This window comes from Peromyscus californicus, unplaced genomic scaffold, assembly GCF_007827085.1.
Source record: "Peromyscus californicus insignis strain IS unplaced genomic scaffold, ASM782708v3 Scaffold_4__1_contigs__length_199733344, whole genome shotgun sequence".
NCBI lineage: Eukaryota > Metazoa > Chordata > Mammalia > Rodentia > Cricetidae > Peromyscus > Peromyscus californicus.
The window spans coordinates 116,681,502-116,704,124 of record NW_026294562.1 but is presented as its reverse complement, the minus strand read 5'-3'; the positions used below and the strand labels follow the sequence as shown (position 1 = coordinate 116,704,124).

At 38.6% G+C, this 22,623-nt stretch overlaps 1 protein-coding gene and 1 non-coding gene across 2 annotated transcripts in view; both read right to left on the bottom strand.

Moving 5' to 3' along the window:
• Window positions 1-504: 504 nt before the first annotated feature.
• The window catches only part of LOC128093872 (vomeronasal type-2 receptor 116-like), a 39,100-nt gene continuing 16,981 nt past the window's right edge, over window positions 505-22,623 (bottom strand). The window contains exons 4-6 of the mRNA XM_052711730.1: window positions 22,374-22,601; window positions 6,410-6,533; window positions 505-1,424 (exon numbers count right to left, since the gene is read on the bottom strand). Coding sequence (XP_052567690.1) covers window positions 505-1,424; window positions 6,410-6,533; window positions 22,374-22,601 — 1,272 coding nt within the window. The remainder of the gene's footprint in view (window positions 1,425-6,409; window positions 6,534-22,373; window positions 22,602-22,623) is intronic.
• LOC128095744 (U6 spliceosomal RNA) lies at window positions 10,580-10,683 on the bottom strand. Its single transcript, XR_008213356.1, has one exon. It is a non-coding gene; the product is annotated as a U6 spliceosomal RNA (small nuclear RNA).

Below are 22,623 nucleotides of genomic sequence, written 5' to 3'. Positions count from 1 at the left end.
GGAGGAGGAAGGACAGGGGAATCTGTGGCTGATATGTGAAATTAAGTTAATTATAAAATAAAAATTATGTATATATATGAAAATTTAAAAAAAAGGAAATGAATAGAAACACTTAATTTTGTAATTTAATCAGTACTACTTTTGCTTCTTCTCTTTCTCTAATCTTAGCTCCTATTAATATTGAAGTAGAATGATCTCCCTATTTAGATCACTTAATAGATCATCTAGCCTATCTAACCTTAAGATTTCATATAATGTCCCAACATTTTAGCACAGAATTTGATGAAAGGCCCACAGTCCTTCAAATATGAAACCAGAATGTGCTTAATCACAAGGTTTAATCCATAGAACTGAGGTCCTGGTCATTTGATAAAACTTTATTATTTATCTTATTTTCTACATTTTACATGGAGAAACTTTGTATTTTGACACAATATTTAATGAGTAGAAAGCAGCTTTGTAATCTTTTAGATTTGCTTACAGCTGCAAATAAGCTAGATAAACTTAATGAATATATTCAGATTTAGCAGTTGTGACTCTGAACTTGTGAAAAGAATTTATCTTTGGTCTTAACAAAATAATGTAGCATTTTGGGGCAAAGATGCAAAGAAATAGCCCTCCACTGGAGGCTAAGATAGAGAAGACCTCCACAGCCACCAGAGCCTTGCCTTTGGTGCTTTGGTAGACAGCTAGAAAGGTGACCCAAACACTGCAGAACACCAGCATGCTGAATGTCAGGAACTTAGTTTCATTGAATGTGTCAGGCAGATTCCTGGCCAGGAAAGCTATAGTGAAACTTGCCAGGGCAAGGGAGCCCAAGTATCCCAGGACACAGTAGAAGGAAATCACTGAACCTTTGTTGCAAACAATGATGATGTGGCCATGTTCCATGTGTACATCAGCATCAACAAATGGAGGAGAAGTTCCTATCCAGATTCCACAGAGAAGCATTTGAATCATGGTGCACACAGGGATGATGAAGTTAGGTGCCCCTGAAACCAGCAGTGACCTCATTCTTTTATCTGGAACAGTGACCTTGAATGCCAGTACTACAGTAATAGTCTTTGCCAAGACAGTAGAGGTGGCCACAGTGAATACAATTGCAAATGTAGTCTGCTGCATTATACAGGTGATTGTATGTGGATGGCCAATGTAGAGCAAGGGACAGAGAAAGCAAAAGATGAGGGAGATGAGTAGGACATAGCTGAGAACTCTGTTATTGGCCTTGACAATGGGAGTGTCTTGGTGCTTCAAGAAGACACAGAATACAACAGCTGTGAGAGCAGAGAAGCACAGAGCCAAGCAGACCAGAGATATTCCCAAAGGATCTTCATAAGCCAGAAAGGTTACAACTTTTTTGAGGCAGTGAGTTTGATATGCGTTGGCATACTGATCAGGTGGACACTTCACACATTCATCCATATCTAGTATAGGAAAGGCATTATTATCAGTTTTAATTTTTTTCTATTTTTATGTATAAAATATACAAAATATTAATGCTTTGGAAATTCATAGATAAATTAGCCTTACATCTTGTGGTTTATGGAAATCTAAATATGGTTGATTTGTAGGTTTTTATCCCAATTTCCGAAACTTATCATTTTTATGAAAGCCCTTGCTCATATTTATCATACATACTCATGAATTTCCTAGTAGTTTTCAAAAACAATAATGTACTGTCACATAATATTTATATTTATGCAACAACATAACTTGGATTGGATTATTCATGGAAGCATACTTTTGTTATTCATGATTTTGTTTAGTATGCAAAATAAGAACTTAGAATGAGCTGCTTCCATGCATCTTATGGTCCATCAGCCACAAATTTGATCCCACATTAATGGCCTCCTCTGACTCCTTGGACATAATATCTCAACTTCCCTCATGTTTTTGAAAAGAACCTACAACAAGAACTTTACTTAAGCAGTATATTCCCTAAGTCATCTTAAATATTTGTCCTTTTACACATAAGTATAGTCCTTACTCCTCATCATGGAAACTTACCTTGGAACAGACAGAGACCATTAGAGAAAAACACAACAAATGAAAATCTAGAGTTATGGTCTAGTCCATTGGATTCATCTACAACACTATTCTATCACTAAGGCTCATGGAAAATATCATGAAAGATGGTTGGAAAACTTATAAGAGCCACTTCACAGAGTTTGATGTGAGTCTGTGTTTCCTAGGAACATCACAAGCAACATCCACAATGTCTCACTAATGTGCCTGCTTAAACATGAGCTGAACAAGGACAAAAACAATAGACATAACAGAGATAGTTGGAGAAAGACCATCAGACAGCAACTATATGTAGAGAACTGCAGACAGTTATATAACTGCAGAAATATTGAAAGAGAAGTGCACACCAACTGATTATCTTTGAATAACAAAATTGTCAGTCCTGAAAATGTAAGAGTTATATTATACATATTGGACAGGTTGTATAAAGAAATACATGTATACTTAAAATATTTTATGTGGCATCAATTAATAAGAAGATAGACCTTTAAAGAAAGGGAAGAGGCATGTGTGGCAGTTTTTGGAGGAAGGATAGGGAAAGGAATATTATGTAATTACATTATAATTTTAAAAATAAAAGAAGCAAACAAAAGCATTGTTAATATCAAAGAAGGCAGAGACATCATGAACAAATTACCACGTAAATTATCTGCATGTCAAAATCATCACCTTTGGCTTATGTTTCAATGTATGAATTTTGGTAGGGTATATTATTTGCCAGTTTTACTAATTTCTGTAAGATTTGACTGCCCAAGTCTCATGACAGTTTCGTATTCATTGAGAAATATCACGGTCAAGATGGTATTCTATATATAAAGGAAATAATTTTGAAAGACAGTACTGAATGGGGCTGAGGACATCCTTCCACTCATATGTTTATAATTTACAATGCAGAACATTTAGTTTTCTTTCAGTTGCACTGAGCCAACAGGTCATATTGAGAAGTGATGGTGTCTTCCCAGTACTGAGTCTCTTCATTGAAAGATGTACATTCTTATTCAGTTTTTATATTCTCTCTGATTGCTCTGCACAATGCTATCTAAACTAGTAAATCTAAATATTCAAATACTTCAACTTTTTATATCCATTTCAAATTATTATGTGTTATAAAATGTTGTATTTTAAAGCTTTAAAAATTACACACAGGAACAAGGGGAATTTAATCTAACTCTGTTTATTATCCTTGTATTTGACCAACACAAGCATCAATAAACAAACTTTTAATTGAATTAGATATATATTTTATAGAATCATTTGAATAGATATAATTTTATTAATTTCTTTTCATTGCCTTATTCTATTCAATTGGTTTATCTTTTTGTACTTTTCATTGGGTTCTAAAATCAAATATGTTAACATTCAGTATAATTTTTAAAATATGTACTTCCTCTTCACCATCCTTCTGTTCACATCATATGAAACCATATACATTTTGGTCTTATTCTTAAATAAAATTTTAAGTTTATTATTTAGCTTTTCTCATCACTCCAACCACAATTAATTCCATCCTTCAGTTACTCCAGACACTAACAATAACATCATTTCCAGTATTACTATGAAACTCACATTGAGTTTTCACCACATATTGAATTGAAAAACTCTCCATTCATATTTGTTATGATCATTAGAATAAAATATTTAATTCTGAGTTTAATATGTTGGCCTCCAAACTCATCTGTGACCTAGAATACTACTGAAAAATGAAACCTGCCAATGATTGTATTGATTTACCACAGCACACAATATAAAACATGTGTTTCTAAAATATGATGCATTACTGAGTATCCACTTCTTGATAGAGACATTGGGTGACACTTGGAAAATATGGATGCTGTGGTAGTCTGAATGTGATTAGTCTCTGTAATCTCATAGAGAGTGGCACTTTGGGGAAGTGTGACTTTGTTTTCTGGAGCAGGCATGGCCTTGTTGGAGGAAGTGTATCACTAGGGGGTGGGCTTTGAAGTCTCCTTTGATCAGGCTCAGTGTGACATCCAGTTCACTTCCTGTTGCCTTTAGATCAAGGTGTATAATTCTCAGCTCCTTCTCTAGCACCATGTCCTTATCCAGCACCATATCTACCTGCATGCCACCATGTCCAACCATGATGATAATGGACTAAACCTCTGACCTGTAAGCCGCTCCAATTAAATGATTTCCTTTATAGGATTTTCCTTGGTCATAGTGTCTCTTCCTAGGAATAGAAACCCTAAGTAAGATAGAAGTTCATCTCAGGGACTGAGGTAATGATGTGATAGGCCTGACCATACTTATCTTTGAAGGAATATAGATCTTGGGACCGTAGATTAGAAAAGCAGTAGAATGCTTTAAGTGCTGCTTAATGGACAGCATGGAAGACAGTGGTGATGAATGTCATTTGATGAACGGTGGCAGCCTGGCTCAAAGGGTTTCAGAGAAGAAGAATATTAATACAGGGCCTGGACATCATTCTTGTAATATTTTGGTGAAGAATGCAGCTGCTTTTCGCCCTTGTCTGAAGAGTCTGCCTGAGACTAAAGTGAAGAGTTTTGGATTTATTCTATTGGCAGAGGAAATTTCAAAACATTCCAATAATGAGAAAAGAGCACAAAAAGCACCACAAAACTGCCATGTGTGGTTATCAGTGTTAATTCTACAGAAGATTTGTAATGAAAAGGAGCAGGTGAGCAAGATAAAATCCAGAATGTACAATTTGAGGAGAAAAGGAACACCAGGAAGTGGAATGGAGCTAAGTCCTGTGTTAAGGAGTTCAACTGATTAAGAACTGGAATAAAGGGAGTGGTGACCTCATGATAAGATCCCACCCAGACAAGTTTCCATTTTGTGAAAAGGAATTAAAGAAAAGCCTAGAGCCTGGTGTGGTGGTGTATACCTTTAATCCCAGCACTCAATAGGAAAATGTTGGCACATCTCTGAGTTTGAGGCCAGCCTGGTCTGCAGATTCAGTTTCAGGATAGCTAAGCTCAAGCAGTGAAGGATATCATTGAAAACAGAAAGTTGATAAAGATGTAATTGAACAAGAAGACCATGCTCCAGCCCAAGCAAGTTGCAGAACTGGGAAACTTTGGTCACGTGATTCTGGTTTTAAGGATAGAAGAAAGGAATTATGGAAACTTCCTCAATGATTAAGGACTGTTTCTGAGGCCAGGCATGTGTCAGGGGTGTCCCTGAATGGAGGCCCAGAGAGCCCATTGTATGAACCTGTGAAGGTGAAGCCTGGATTGCTTTGGAAACCCCAAGATGTCAGAGATGCCAGAACCTTTTGAGGAAACCTACTAACAGGTTCTGGAACCAGCACAAAAGAGAGAAGTGTGTTGCTCTCAACAAAGCTGAAAGGTGTTTGGGTTCTGAAGAGTGTTTTGACATCAGACATGGAAATACATGGTTTGGAACTTCCCCAGCTGGTTTTTGGTTTTGTGTTGGTGAAGTATCTCACTATGCTTCCTTTCCTATGTTTTAGAATAGTAATGTATATCCTGTGCTATTGTATGTTGGAAGTATGTGATTTACTTTTCTTTTGATTTTATAGGGAATTATAGTTAAGAGATAGCATGAATCTCAGAAGAGATTTTGTATTTTGTGCTTTTAAACATAGTTGAGACTGTGATAGATTGTGGAGACTTTTAAAGTTGGACTAAATGCATTTTGTATTACAATATTGTTACAAGCTTACAGGGGTCAAGTGGAATGTGGTAGTTTGAATGTAATTGGCCCCCATAATCTCATAGGGAGTAGCATTATTAGGAAGTGTGGCTTTGTTGGACTAGATGTGTCCTTGTTGGAGGAAGTGTGTCAATGTGGGAGTAACCTTTGAGGTCTCTTTTATCAGGCCCAGTATGATACCTTGTTCATTTTCTGTTGCCTTTGGATCAAGTTGTAATTTTCCAACTCTTTCTCTAGTATCATGTCTGCCTACGTGCCACTATGTCCCACCATGGTGATACTGGATTAAATTTCTGAACTATAAGCCACTCAAATTAAATGTTTTTCCTTTGTAAGAGTTGCTATGGTCATAGTGTCTCTTTACTGCTTTAGAAACTGTAACTTAGACAGGTGCATAGCATTTATAACTTTAATAAAATTAAAAGTAGATACAATTTATTACAATATTCTGAATTCTGAAATATAGATTAGATGTCGAGGAAATATTTAATACCCTAAAGAAATGTCTATGAGAAAATACTAATTTACTTGTTCTGAAATGATTAGACCATAATGTATATAACATGAGCAAGGAGTATATTATTTCAAATAGCAGTGTTCTTAACTCCTTTAAGTTTATAATGACATTTATCTTTTCCTTTTCCCCAAAGAGATCTCTGAGAACTATATATACATGGTAGAAAGTAAACAATCAGTTGATTATTTTGGTAAATTATATTCTTACTTGTCATGTTTGAAATTTCATTTTCTGGACAGGGGTTACAATCAAAACAACAGACAGCATTTCCCTGCTGAGGAGATTTTCTGAATCCTGGACTGCAAGGTCTACTGCATATCGAGGGCGGAGTCTGTGGAAAATCAGATACATTTTTAAAATAAAAAGCTTAACATATATGACAAAAACAGCAGTGATTCACAGTATGGATCCACTGGAAAAATCTCCCTTTACACACATGTATCATATTATAAAACATAATTTCAGTACCTTCTTATGCTTCTCTTTTCCTCCAGACCCAGTTCCAGTTTTCTTCCTGGTGCTGCACCAGAACACCAGTTGCAGTTTTCCCTCCTCCTACCCACATCTCCCATAGATGTCATAGACCATTGCTTCTTAACCTCCCTTTCCTCGCTCATCCCCATATCACAGCACCCAACTCTAGAAGGCATGCCCTGCTTAAACATGGAAGGCACACCTTGCAGAAAGCTAGGTAGGCTATGGCAGGCCTTCTTCTGTCTCTCTGTTCCCCTAGATACAATCCTGCATTCTCCTCACTAGTGCTGCAACAGAATGCCCTCTGCAGCCTTCCCTCACCTCTGTCCACACCTCCTGTGTGTCCAACAAGGTATCCCTTCCTAAACTGCCCCCCCATTCATTACTGAATCCCAGCCTTCAACTCTAGTAGGAATCTTCTGCTAATTCAAGTGCCACCCCCTCCTAAGTCAACAAGTAGGTTGAAAACAGACTCACTACCTCTTCCTAATACTCTTGAGATACAATTCTTTTAGTTTCAGTCCCAGATCTGTTGCTGGAAACCTGCTGTGTTCTAACTTTCCTGTCTGATACTGTCCTCAGTGGATCACAAAGTCCTTCTCCTCCAAACTTCCTTTCCTCAACTCATCCCAATTACCTAGCCTCAAACACCAAGTGGCTGAACAGGCCAGGCAACACACAGATAACACACAGACATCCCACTCTGAACATCCAGAGATGAAACAGAAACCAAGGAAAAAAAAACACCAGCCAACAAAGACAAATCCAAACATCAGCACCAAGAATTTTAAGCACCTAAAACCCAGATGCTAAGATGCCAGCATGAAAATCAATCAACAACAGCCAGGACAATATGTCTTCATTGGAGCCCAGCTATCTTACCTCAGCAGGCCCTGAATATCTAAACATATCTGAAAGTACAAGAAAAATACCTTAAAATAGCCTTTTTGGATTTGAAGGAGGTCCCTAAAGAGGAAATTAATGAATTCCTTAAAGAAACATGGAAAAGCATAAGCTGTCAGTGTAAGGAAATATATAAAATTGTTTAAGACCTGAAAATGGAAATAGAATCAATAAAAATAACCCAAACTGAGAAAATTGTGGAAATGAAAAATTTAGAAACTAGACATGAAGTATAGAGGAAAGCTTCACTAGCAGAATACAAGAGGTGGGTGATAAAATATAAGGCATTGAAGATATGATAATAGAAATGGATACATATGTGAAAGAAATTGTTAAATCTGAAAAAAATCCTGACATTAAACACCCAGGATATTGGGAACATTATGATGATCAAGTCTAAAAATAATAGAGAAATAGGAAGGAAAAGAAACCCAGCTCAGGAGCCTAGACAATACTTTCTACACAATCATAGAAAAAATTTTCTTAATGTAAAGAAAGAGATGACTATAAAGGTATGAGAAGTGTAGAGAACACCAAATAAATTAAACTAGAGAAGATAGTGCCTTTCCATATAACAACAGAAACATGAAGCATACAGAACAAAGAAAGAATATCAAAATTGGCAAGGAAAAGACCAATTAACATATAATGACAGGCCTATTAAAATTATACCCAAATTCTCAATGGAGTTTCTGAGAGACAAAACATCCCAGACAGATACCACATATGCCAGTCCAGACTACTATACCATCCAAAAAACTTTCACCCATCATCAATGGAGAAAATAATATATTGCATGAAGGAGTCAAATTTCACCAATATCTATCTACTAATCCAGTTGTACAGAAGATGCTAGAAGGAAAAATCATAACTAAAGAGGTTAAGAACACAAATCAAATCATAGAAAATAGTTTCACAGCAGAAAAATTAAAAGAATGGATTCTTTCTCTCTTCTCTGTCTCTCTGTCTCTCTCTCTTTGTTGCTCTCTCACCGATCTCCTTTCCCCCAGCAAATCACACGAATCAACAATCATTGGTAATTGAAATTTCAAAGTCAGTGCTCTCAATTCCCCAATAAAAATACACAGACAAACACAATGGCTGTCTAAACAGGATCCATGCTTCTGTTGCATCCAAGAAATACTCCCTAACATTGAAGAAAGACATAACCTCAGGGTGAAGAGTTGGGAAAAGATAATCCAAGAAGATGTACCTCTAACACTCAAGCAGATATAGTCATTTTAATATCTAATGAAATAAGCTTCAAACAAAAAATAATAAAAGGAGATAGAGAGATACTACAGACTCAAAAAAAAGGAAAAAACCCCAATAAGTTGACATTTCAATTCTTAACATTTATGCCAAAAATACCAGGGCACCCAGGTTTGTAAAAGAAACACCACTACAGCTTAAAATATACATTGGTCCTCTCAGATGAATAGTGGGAGACTTCAACACTCCACTCTCACCAATGAATGGTTTCCAGACAAAAATTAAACAGTGAAATACTGGAGCTAAGAGACATTATAAACAAAATGGACCTAATTGTTAATTCAAGACCAGTTCACACAAACACAAAAGAATTCTTCGATACTCTACACCTCATGGAACTTTCTCCAAAAATTTCCACATATTCAGATGTAGTGGGTAGCCATTCCATCTTTGATCTGGAAGTTCCAACCCTCATTGAGGCTTGGGTAACTGTCATGCCTACAAGGCGGGGCCGAGAGAGGACCCTGAAGACTGGAGATACGGATGTCTTCCCTCTTGGTTCCTGGACTCTGGATGCTGGAGGTAGACGGAGCAGAGTTCCCCAGAGAACACTGCCGGACTGTGCTACACCTTTCCCAGACCCTGTCCTATCCCTTCATTTGTGAGTTACCCCACAAAATAAACCTCCCTTTTAACTCCGTGGAGTTGCCTTAATAATTTCACCAATATTCAGACACAAAGCAAGTCTGAACAGAGAGAAGAAAACTGAAATAAGTTCATGTAGTCTATTAGACAACCAGGTATTAAATCTGAAAATCAACAACAGAAAAAAACCAAACAAACCAGAAAGCCTACAAACTCATGAAAACTGAACAACTCTCTACTGAATGAGAAATGAGTCAAGATAGGAATCAGAAAAGAAATTAGAATTTTCCTAGAATTCAGTGAAACTGAATACACAGCAAACCCTATGCGGCACTATGAAAGTGCAGCAAAAAGGAAAGTTCCTAGCAGTAAATGCCTTCATAAAGAAATCGGAGCGATTTCATACTATCCACTTAACAGCACACCTGAAAGCTCTATAACACAGTGATATAATCATACCTGAGTTGTAGATGGCAAGAGATAATCAAACTGAAGGCTGAAATCTATAAAATAGGAACAAAGAGAACAATGCAAAGATTCAATGAAACAAAGAGCTGGTCTTTGAGAAAGTCAACAAGATAGACAGAGAGAGAATAAGTAAATTAACAAATAAAAAAAGAAATAAGGCCATATCCACAGAGAGTGAGGAAAATCAGAAAATCATAAGTAAATAACTGGAAAACCTGTACTCCAGAAGACATTCTTTAATAACCTGTACTCCACCAAAATGCAAAACCTAAAAGAAATGGCTGGTTCTCTCAACAGATACAGCTTACTAAAGTTAAATCAAGATCAGTTTATCAATTTAAACAAACCTCTAACATCTAGTAAAATCAAAGCTGTCATTAAAGTTCTTCTAGCCAAGAAAGAGAAAAAACTCAAGCCAAATCAACCAATCAATCAACAAACAAACCAAAACTAAAAGAACAAAAAACCCAACCAACCAAATGAAAAAAACTTCGGCAATCAAACAAAACAAAACAAACAAAAAACTCATGGCTGCATGGTTTCAGCATAGAATTTTACAAGACTGTCAAAGACTTAACTCTAATCTTTTCCAAATTATTTTACAAAATTGGAACAGAAGGAACATTGCCCAATTCATGAATCCAGTTACCCTGATATCAAAACCAAATAAAGAGTCAATAAAGAAAGAATTACACGAATTTGCATCTCATCCTTGCACAGGGGCCATGCTAACCTTCTCTGTATCGTTCCAATTTTAGTATATGTGCTGCCATGAGAATAGGAAGAAGCAAAGTGCTTGAGAGGCCCACAGAAATGCACAAAGATACCCCCACAATAGACTACTGGCAATGGTGGAGAGACAGCCCGAACTGACCTACTCTGGTGATAGGATGGCCAAACACCCTAATTGTCATGCTAGAAACCCCATCCAATGATTGAGGGAACTGGATGCAGAGATCCATGGCTAGGCCCCAGGTGGAGCTCCAGGAGTCCAATTGGCGAGAAAGAGGAGGGTTTGTATGAGCAAGAATTGTTGAGACCAAGGTTGGAAAAAGCACAGGGACAAATAGCCAAACAAATGGAAACATATGAACTATGAACCAATAGTTGAGGAGCCCCCAACTGGATCAGGCCCTCTGGATAAGTGATACAGTTGATTAGCTTGATCTGCTTGGGAGGCATCCAGGTAGTCGGGCTGGGTCCTGGGCTCATTGCAAGAGTTGGCTGTTTGAAACCTGGGGCTTATACAGGGACACTTGGCTCACCCTGGGAGGAGGGGACTGGACCTGCCTGGACTGAGTATACCAGGTTGATCTCAGTCCTCGGGGGAGGCTTTGCCCTGGATGAGGTGGGAAAAAGGGGCAGGCTGGGGGGAAGAGGAGGAGGGTGGGAGGGGGAACAAAGGAATCCATGGCTGATATGTAGAACTGAATTGTATTATAAGTTAAAATAAAATAAAATAAAAACAAAAAAGAGAAAGAATTACAGGCCAATTTTCCTTATAAAAATAGATTTAAAAATACTCAATAAAATACATGCAAGCCAAATCCAAGAACATATAAAAAAGATTATTAACCATTACCAAGTAGCTTTCATCCAGGAGATGCAGAGATGTTTCAACATAGGGAAATCAGTAACTGTAACCCACTATATGAATAAACTGAAAGAAATAAAACCATAGGTTTATCTCATTAGATGCACAAAAGGCCTCTGACAATATCCAATATTCCTTCATAATAAAAGACCTGAAGGTATTAGGCATATAAGGGCCACACCTAAACATAATAAGGTAATTTACAGTAAGCCTATAGCCAATATTTAAATTAATGGAAAGAAATTGAAAAATTTTCCACTAAAATCAGTAACAAGACAAGGTTGCCCACTCTCCTTATATCTATTAAAAACACTGGCCCTGGACCTCCCATCTGGACAAGAGCCCCCAGATCCCATCCTGCCCCAGACCTCCCATCTGGACAAGAGATGAGTGCCTGGGCTCAGACCCAGAGAGGCCTGCCCTTATCCCATCCCTGGGTACCAGCCATTCCTGGGAAGACCTGCCCAACTTGGTCCTAGGTTCTGGCCATTGGGCAGGATCTCCTCCACCCCTACTGGGAAGGTTTCCCTTCTCCAAGACCACCAGCAGACCCTGCAATCTCCATGCCCTGCCCCTATGCCCATCCGCCCCATCCTGAGACTTAGAGACCAGCCCCCAGCTCCCACCCTGCCCCAGACCTCTCATCTGGACAAGAGCCACCAATTCCCATCATGCCCCCGACCTCCCATCTGGACAAGAGGTGAGTGCCTGGGCTCAGACCCAGAAAGGTCTGCCCCTAGATCCCATACCTGGGAACCAGCCATTCTGGGGAAGACCTGCCCAACTTGGCCCCAGGTTCTGGCCATTGGGCAGGATCCCCTCCACCCCCACAGGGAAGGTTCCCCTTCTCCAAGGCCCCAGGCAGACCCTGCAATCTCCATGCCCTGCCCACATACCCATCCTCCCGAGACCCCAGCCACTTCCTGAGACTTAGAGACCAGCGCCCAGCTCCCATCCTTCCCTGGAGCTCCCATCTGTACAAGAGAGAGAGGCTTCCTGAATCTTTCAGCTCTGTCTGGACCAAGAGCACTGATAAGACCAAGTACGAATCCACAAGGAGATGGGCAGACATCAAGACAGAAGTACATACAACAAAATGAAGAGCAATACAGCATCATCAGAAACTAGCCCTCGTCCAACAGCTAGACCTGAACATCAAAAAATGGAAGAAGCAGAAGAAAGCAACCTTATGAATAACACCATGAAGAGGCTAGAGCCTTATATAGAAGAAATCAAAAATGAAGTAGAGGAAAAGACAAACAAAAATGGGAAGAATGCTATAAAAAACTAGAGGAAAGAACAAATAAAGCAGAAGAAAACAATAAATCCCTGAGAGAAAACCATGAAAAAGCAATGAAACAGATGAAGGAAACAGTCCAAGACCTGAAAAGGGAAATAGAAAAAATGAAGAAGACACAAACAGAGGGAATGCTGGAAATAGAAAATCTGAGTAAACGATTGGGGACTTCAGATGCAAGTATAACCAACAGAATGCAAGAGATGGAAGAGAGGATCTCTGGTGTTGAAGATAAAGTAGAAGAAATAGATTCATCAGTCAAAGAAAACACTAAAGCCAACAAAGTCATGACCCAAAATGTCCAAGAAATTTGGGACACCATGAAAAGACCAAACCTATGAATAATAGGGATAGAAGATGGAGAAGAATACCAATTCAAAGGCACAGAAAATATATTCAACAAGATCATAGAGGAAAACTTTTCCAACTTAAAGAAGGAAATACCTATGAAGATACAAGACGCCTATAGAACAACAAACAGACTAGAATCCCCAAAAAAGTCATCTTGCCACATAATAATTAAACAACTAAACATACAGAATAAAGAAAGAATATTAAGACCAGCAAAGGAAAAAGGCCAAGTGACTTATAAAGGCAAACCCATCAGAATAACACCTGATTTCTCAATGGAGACTTTGAAAGCCAGAAGGACCCGGACAGATATAATGCAAACACTAAGAGACCATGGATGCCATCCTAGACTAATATACCCAGCAAAATTTTCAGTCATCATAGACGGAGTGAACAAGACATTCCAAGACAAAGCCAGATTTAAACAATACTTATCCACAAACCCAGCCCTACAGAAAGCACTAGAAGGAAAATTCCAACCTAAGGAAGTCAGATACACCCACAGAAACACAGGCAATAGATAAAGCCACAGCAGTAAACCCCAAAGAAGAGACGTACACACACACTACCACCAAAAAATAACAGGAATGAACAATCACTGGTCATTAATATCCCTTAATATCAATGGACTTAATTCACCTATAAAAAGACACAGGCTTACAGAATGGATAAGAAAGCTGGATCCATCTTTCTGCTGCATACAAGAAACACACCTCAAATTCAAAGATAGACACTACCTAAGAATAAAAGCCTGGGAAAAGACTTTCCAATCAAATGGTCTTAAAAAGCAAGCTGGTGTAGCCATCCTAATATCCAGCAAAATAGACTTCAAACTAAAATCAATCAAAAGAGATCAAGAAGGGCATTACATACTCATCACAGGAAAGATCCACCAAAATGAAGTTTCAATTGTGAACATTTATGCTCCACACAAGGGCACCCACATATGTAAAAGACACATTACTAAAGTTTAAACCACATATAAAACCCCACACATTAATAGTGGGAGATTTCAACACCCCACTTTCACCACTGGACAGATCTCCCAAAATGAAACTTAACAGAGAAATAAAGGACTTAACTGATGTCATGACTCAAATGGACTTAATCGATATCTATGGAATGTTCCATCCTAACAAAAAGAATATACCTTCTTCTCAGCACCCCATGGAACCTTCTCTAAAGTCGACCACATACTTGGCCACAAAACAAATCTCAACAGATACAAAACAATTGGAATAACCTCCTGTATTCTCTCATCCCACCATGGTTTAAAGTTAGATTTCAACAACAACAAAAACTACAAAAAACTACAATCTCATGGAAACTGAATAATGCTCAACTGAATCATCAATGGGTTAAGGAAGAAATAAAGAAAGAAATTAAAGACTTCCTAGAGATCAACGAAAATGAAGACACCACATACTCAAACTTATGGGACACTATGAAAGCAGTACTAAGAGGAAAATTCATAGCACTAAATCCCCACATAAAGAAGTTGGAGAAATCTCACACTAGTGACTTAACAGCACACCTGAAAGCTCTAGAACAACAAGAAGCAAAGTCTCCCGGGAAGAATAGATGCCAGGAAATTATCAAATTGAGAGCTGAAATCAATAAAATAGAAACAAAGAGAACAATACAAAAAACTAATGACACAAAAAGTTGGTTCTTTGAGAAAACCAACAAGATAGACAAGCCCTTATCCAAACTAACGAAAGACAGGAGAAAGAGTGCATCCAAATTAACAAAATCAGAAATGAAAAGGGGGACATAACAACAATGAGGAAATCCAGAGAATCACCAGGTCATACTTCAGAAACCTCTCCTCCACAAAACTGGAAAATCTAAAAGAAATGGATAATTTTCTGGATAGGTACCACATACCTAAGTTAAATCAAGACCAGATAAACTATTTAAATATGCCAATAACCCCCAAAGAAATAGAATCAGTCATTAAGTCTCCCAAACAAAAAAAGCCCAGGACCAGAAGGTGTCAGCACAGAATTCTACCATATCTTCAAAGAAGAGTTAATACCAATACTCTTTAAATTGTTCCACACAATAGAAACAGAAGGAACATTACCAAACTCCTTCTATGAGGCTACAATTACCCTGATTTTTAAACCAAACAAGGATACAACAAAGAAAGAGAACTACAGACCGATCACCCTCATGAACATTGATGCAAACATACTCAATAAAATCCTGGCAAACAGACTCCAAGAACACATCAAAACAATTATCCACTATGATTAAGTAGACTTCATCCCAGCGATGCAAGTGTGGTTCAACATATGAAAGTCCATCAGTGCGATACACCATATAAAAAAACTCAAAGAAAAAAAGCCACATGATCATATCACTAGATGCAGAAAAGGCATTTGACAAAATCCAACACCCCTTCATGATAAAGGTATTGGAGCGATCAGGAATACAGGGAACATACCTAAACATAATAAAGGCAATTTACAGCAAGCCAACAGCCAACATCAAATTAAATAGAGAGAAACTCAAAGCAATTCCACTAAAAACAGGAATGAGACAAGGCTGTCTGTTCTCCCCATACTTATTCAATATAGTACTTGAAGTTCTAGCCAGAGCAATAAGACAACATAAGGAGATTAAGGGGATACAAATTGGAAAGAAAGAAGTCAATTTTTCCCTGTTTGTAGATGACATGGTAGTATATTTGAGTGACTCCAAAGATTCCACCAAGGAACTGATACAGCTTATAAACACCTTCAGCAACATAGCAGGATACAAGATCAACTCAAAAAAATCAGTAGCCCCCCTATATACAATTGACAAACAGGCTGAGAAGGAAATCAGAGATATATCACCCTTTACAATAGCCACAAATGATATAAAATACCTTGGGGTAACACTAACCAAGCAAGAGAAGGACCTATATGACAAGAACTTTAAGTCCCTGAAAAAAGAAATTGAAGAAGACGTCAGAAAATGGAAAGATCTCCCATGCTCATGGATAGGCAGGACTAACATAGTAAAAATGGCAATCTTACCAAAAGCAATCTACAGATTCAATGCAATCCCCATCAAAATACCAACACAATTCTTCACAGACCTGGAAAGAATAATACTCAACTTCATATGGAAAAACAAAAAACCCAGGATAGCCAAAAGTATCCTGTACAATAAAACAACCTCTGGAGGCATCACAATCCCTGACCTCAAGCTCTAGTATAAAGCTATAGTCATAAAAACAGCTTGGTACTGGCATAAAAACTGAATTGTGGACCAATGGAATCGAATTGAAGACCCTGACATTAATCCGCACACCTATGAACATATAATTTTTGACAAAGAAGCCAAAACTGTACAATGGAAAAAAGAAAGCATCCTCAAAAAATGATGCTAGCATAACTGGATATCAACGTGTAGAAGGCTGCAAATACATCCATATCTGTCACCATGCACAAAACTTAGGTGCAAGTGGATCAAAGACCTCAACATAAATCCAGTTACTCTGAACCTGATAGAATAGAAAGTAGGAAGTAGTCTTGAAAGCATTGGCATAGGAGATGCCTAAATATAATACCAGTAGCACAAACACTGAGAGAAACAATCAATCAATGGGACCTCTTGAAACTGAGAAGCTTTTGTAGAGCAAAGGATAAGGTCAACAAGGCAAAGCGACAGCCTACAGAATGGGAAAAGTTCTTCACCAACCCCACATCTGACAGAGGACTGATATCCAGAATATATAAAGAACTCGAGAAATGAGACATCAAAATGCCCAACATTCCAATTAAGAAATGGCCTATAGAACTAAACCGAGAATTCTCAACAGAGGAAACTCAAATGGCTGAAAGACATTTAAGGAACTGCTCAACACCCCTAATTATCAGGGAAATGCAAATCGAAACGACTCTGAGATACCACCTTACACCTGTCAGAATGGCTAAAATCAAAAACACTGAAGACACCTTATGGTGGAGAGGATGTGGAGCAAGGGGAACTCTCCTCCACTGCTCGTTGGAATGCAAGCTTGTATAACCACTTTGGAAATCAATATGGTGCTTTCTTAGAAAATTGGGAATCAATCTCCCCAAAGATCCAGCTATACAACTCTTGGGTATATACCCAAGGAATGCTCAATCATACCACAAGGGCACTTCCTCATCTATGTTCATGTCAGCATTGTTTGTAATAGCCAGAACCTGGAAACAACCTAGATGCCCTTCAACTGAAGATTGGATAAATAAAATGTGGTAGATATACACAATGGAGTACTATGTAGCAGAGAAAAACCATGACATCATGAGGTTTGCAGGCAAATGGATGGATCTAGATAAAATCATCCTGAGTGAGGTAACCCAGACTCAGAAAGACAAACATGGTATGTACTCACTCATAGGAGGATACTAGTTGTGGAACAAGGATGACTAGACTGATACTCACATCATCATGGAGGCTACCTGGAAAACAGGAGCCCAAGAAAGACACAGGGATTGCACAATGACAAAGAAATGGATGAGATCTACATGAACAACCTGGATGTGAGTGGGGGTAATGAAGGGCAAGGGTCGAGGGGAAGACAGCTTAGGGGAGTGGGAGATCCCACCTGGATCAAGAACAGAGAGGGAGAACAAGGAATAAGAGACCATGATAAATGAAGACCACATGAGAATAGGAAGAAGCAAAGTGCTAGAGAGGTCCACAGAAATCCACAAAGATGCCCCCACAATAGACTACTGGCAATGGTGGAGAGACAGCCCGAACTGACCTACTCTGGTGATAGGATGGCCAAACACCCTAATTGTCGTGCTAGAAACCCCATCCAATGACTGAGGGAACTGGATGCAGAGATCCATGGCTAGGCCCCAGGTGGAGCTCCAGGAGTCCAATTGGCGAGAAAGAGGAGGGTTTATATGAGCAAGAATTGTTGAGACCAAGGTTGGAAAAAGCACAGGGACAAATAGCCAAACAAATGGAAACATATGAACTATGAACCAATAGTTGAGGAGCCCCCAACTGGATCAGGCCCTCTGGATAAGTGATACAGTTGATTAGCTTGATCTGCTTGGCAGACCTCCAGGTAGTTGGCCCGGGTCCTGTACTCAGTGTATGAGTTGGCTGTTTGAAATCTGGGGCTTATACAGGGACACTTGGCTCACCCTGGGAGGAGGGGACTGGACCTGCCTGGACTGAATCTACCAGGTTGAACTCAATCCTCAGGGGAGTCTTTGCCTTGGACGAGATGGGAATGGGGGGTGTATGGTGATATTTTATTTGTACTGAAATGTGATTTTATTTGTATGTTAATAAATAAAGTTGCCTGGGTGTCAGAGGTAATAGCAAGCCATCGCAGAAGCTGGGTGGTGGTGGTACACACCTTTCATCCCAGCACTTGGTAGGCAAATCTAGGTAGATCTCTGTGTGGTCAAGGATATAGCCAGCATTGGAGACACACGCCTTTAATCTCAATACCAACCATAGAAGACCTGGAGGTCTGTACAGACAGGCAGTGACCAGGTGGTCATGTGGTGGGTTTACAACCAATGAGAAGGCAGAACAGAAAGTCTATATAAAGACAAACACACAGGAAGTAGGTCTCTTGGCTGAAGAGGATAGCTACAGCAGTGAAGGGTAAAGCTCTTAGCTCTGACCTCTTGGGCTTTCATCTTTGCATTGGCTCTGTGTTTCTTATTTAGTAAGATGGCTACTTCTACAGAGGTGGGCTGGGGGAAAGGAGGGAGGAGGGCAGGAGGGGGGAGAACAATGGAATCCATGGCTGATATGTAAAATTAAATTAAATTATAAAATTAAAAAAAGTTTCAGTCTTTGGGGAAATAAATTGAAAAAGAAATAAGAAAATGGAAAGATCTCCCATGTTCATGGACTGGTGGGTTTAACATAGTAAAAATGGTCATCCTCCACAAGTGATCTACAGATTCAATGCAGTCCCCATAAAAATTCCAACACAATTATTTACAGACCTTGAAAGGACAATTCACAACTTCATATGGGCAAATAATAACCTCAAGAGAGCAAAAACAATCCTGAACAGTAAAAGAGTTCAGCATCACTGGTTTCAAGTTGTACTACAGAGCTATAATCATTAAAACCACATGGTATTTGCATAAGAACAGATACTGATCATTGGAATTTAATTGAAGACCAGATATAAGTTCAGATACATATGGACATCTGATTTTTTTTTGGTTTTTCGAGACAGGGTTTCTCTGTGTAGCTTTGCGTCTTTCCTGGAACTTGCTTTGGAGACTAGGCTGGCCTCGAACTTATAGAGAACCACCTGCCCCTGCTTCCTGAGTGCTGGGATTAAAGGCGTGTGCCACCACTGCCTGGCTGGACATCTGATTTTTGACACAGAAGCCAGAAACACACACTGGAAAAAAGACAGCATTTTCAACAAATGGTGCTGGTCAAACTAGATGTCTGTATGTAGCAGAATACAAATACACCCACATTTATCACTCTGTAAAAATGTCAATTCCAAGTGGATTGAAGACATCATCCTCATCAACAATATGAACAACAACAACCACAGCAACAACAAAAACAGATAAAATGAACCTGATAGAAGGGAAAGTGGGGAATTGCCTTGAATGCATTGGCACAGGAGCTGACTTTCTGAACAGAACACTGATAATGCAGGCACTGAGACTGCCAATTAAATGGGACCTCATGAAACTGAAAAGCTTATGTAAGGCAAAGGACATCATCAACTGGTTAGAGAGGCAGTCTACAGAATGAAAAAAAAAAAGATCTTTACCAACTCAACAGTTGACAGAGGACTAATATCTAAAATATAGAAGGATTCAAGAGACTCAAGTGATCAATTAATAAAAACCAAATAATCCAATTAAAAATGGGAACAGACCTACACAGGGAATTCTCAGTGAAGAATCTCAAATAGCTGAGAAACAGTTGAAGAAATGTTCAACATCCTTAGCTATCAGAGAAATACCAAATAAAACTACTTTGAGATTTCATCTTACACCTGTCAGATTGGCTAAGTTTAATAACACAAATGATATCTCTTGCTGGTGAGGATGTGAAAATAGGGTAATCACCATTTCATTGCTGGGGGGAGTGCTAATTGTATATCCAGCATGGAAATCAAGATGTCAGTTTCTCAGAAATATGACAATAAATATCTCTAGACCCAGCTATAGCTGTGCATGGATACAAAGGACACTCCGTACTACCACAAGGACACTTGATCAACTTCATTCATTGAAGACTTGTTCATGAAAATCAGAAACTAGAAACAATCTCTATGTCCCTCAGCAGAATAATGCATAAAGAAATGTTGTATACTTACACAATGGAATATTACTTAGGTTTTAAAAGAAATGATGTTATGAAATTTGCAGGCAAATGGATGGAACTACAAAAAAACCATTCTGAGTGAGGTAACAAGGATCCAGAAAGATAATTATGGCATGTACTCACTTATCAACAAATATTAACCTTAAATATATGATAACCAGGCTCTATAGACCCAGAGAAGTTAAAGAGGTGGCATGGGAGGGCAAAGGGATCTACATGGGAGAGAGAAGTAGAATAGATTTTATTTGTAGACTGTGCCTGGTGGACAAGAGTGGGGGAATCATGTAGGAGGAGATAGGGTAGAGGGAGAGAGTTAATGAATAGATATTTGGAATTAGGAGGGCTTTTGAGTAGTGGTGTGGAGACCTAGAGCAATGGAAACTTCCTAGAACCTATGAAGGTAATCATAGTGAGGACTACTAGTAATGAAGAACAAAGAGTCCCAAATGACTACCTTGTGTAGTGAAGCTAGACTTCCAATTGTAGAACTAGGACACATTCAATGAATTGTTGGCTAAGGGGATCCCATGGAAATCTCCAAACAATAAAGGCTGTTGCTAAGACAAAACATTGCTCTCTGCAAACTGACAGTGGGGCTTCCTTGTGGAGGAGATCATGCATTGCAATGCACTACAATACATTGAAAATGGAGAACTCAAGTTGTTCATCCCTGCATTCTACTCTGTTTGGTGCAGAAGGCAGTTTTCAGGCTACCAAAAAATAAATGTGGACACCAACCCAGCCACAGAACTTCACCTAAAATACATCCTGCCAACAAAATATGCTAGGTTTATGGTGACACAGAACTCATGGGAGTGTACAACTAATGTCTGAGTTGACCTATCATCCACTCCAAGAGAAGAAAGTTATACCTTTCACAACTTGAGTAAACATGAAGCAGAGACTCGATAGCTCTGAGACCAATACCAGTTGGTCTAAAAACAAAAGTCAATAACATGGTTCTTTTTTATATATTTTTATTTTATAATTAGCTTAATTTCACATAACAGCCACGAATGTTCTGCTATATTCAGAGATCAGTGCCTTAACCAGTCATCATCAGAGAAGCTTCCTCCAGCAGGAGATGGGAACAGATTCAGAAACCCACAGACACATATTATGTGGAGAGTCTAAGTTTGAGGTCTCCATCAAATACCTCCCATTTGAGTGCAAGGAATCCTGTAGAAGAGGAGGTGGAAAAATTGTGAGAGCCAGAGGAGACAGAGGACATCAGGAGAACAAGGTCTTTTGAATCAATTAAGCAAGGCACATACGAGCTCACAGGGACTGAAGCAGCAAGCACAGAGCCTACATGGGTCTGCAACCGGTCTATATTAAAGTATTAGGTTAGAATTTTGTGAGACTCCTGACTTTGAGAATAAGTGGGTCTCTGACTCTTGTGCCAACTCATGGGATTCTTTTCTGTTTGTTGACTTGCCATGTCCAAATTCAATATGATAGTTTTTCCTTCATTTTATTATACTTTATTTTGTTATGATTGGTTGTTATCTCTATGAAGCCTGTTATTTTCTACTGAAAAACAGAAAGAGAGTGCATCTGGAGGGGAGGAAGAGGAGGGAGAAACTGGAAGGAGTAGAGGAAGGGTAAAGTATAGTCAGGATATATTGTATGAGAAAAGAATCTATCTTCAATAGAAGAAAAAATAGAACAAAATTTCATTGTTTTTAAAGAAAATATTATGAATGTATGGATATTATATATTGTCAATTGAGAGAGAAAAAGAAAGAGAAAGAGAGAGAGAGAGAGAGAGAGAGAGAGAGAGAGAGAGAGAGAGAGAGAGATGGTAGTAAGTGTCAAAGTGCTTTATCCCATGTAGAAGCATAAGCAGATCATTTAATTATAGGTATTATGTCACATATAAAGCATTAGTATTAAGACAAAATTACCTGTCTAAGACCTGTAGCCCATTCTATCATTTCATCAGACATATACAATTGTTGGTAATTTGGAAAACGTCCAGAAAACTTTCCTATTTTCACCTTAAGTCCAAAATTTGGTGGAAAATCCATGATATAGAAAACGTCATACTCTGCATCCAGTTTTACTTCCTGGTTCATGTTTACAAGGTCTCCAGCAGGATTTACAAATTGTATGTTCTTCAGCAAAGAGAATACCTAAAACACATTTGTCATTTTA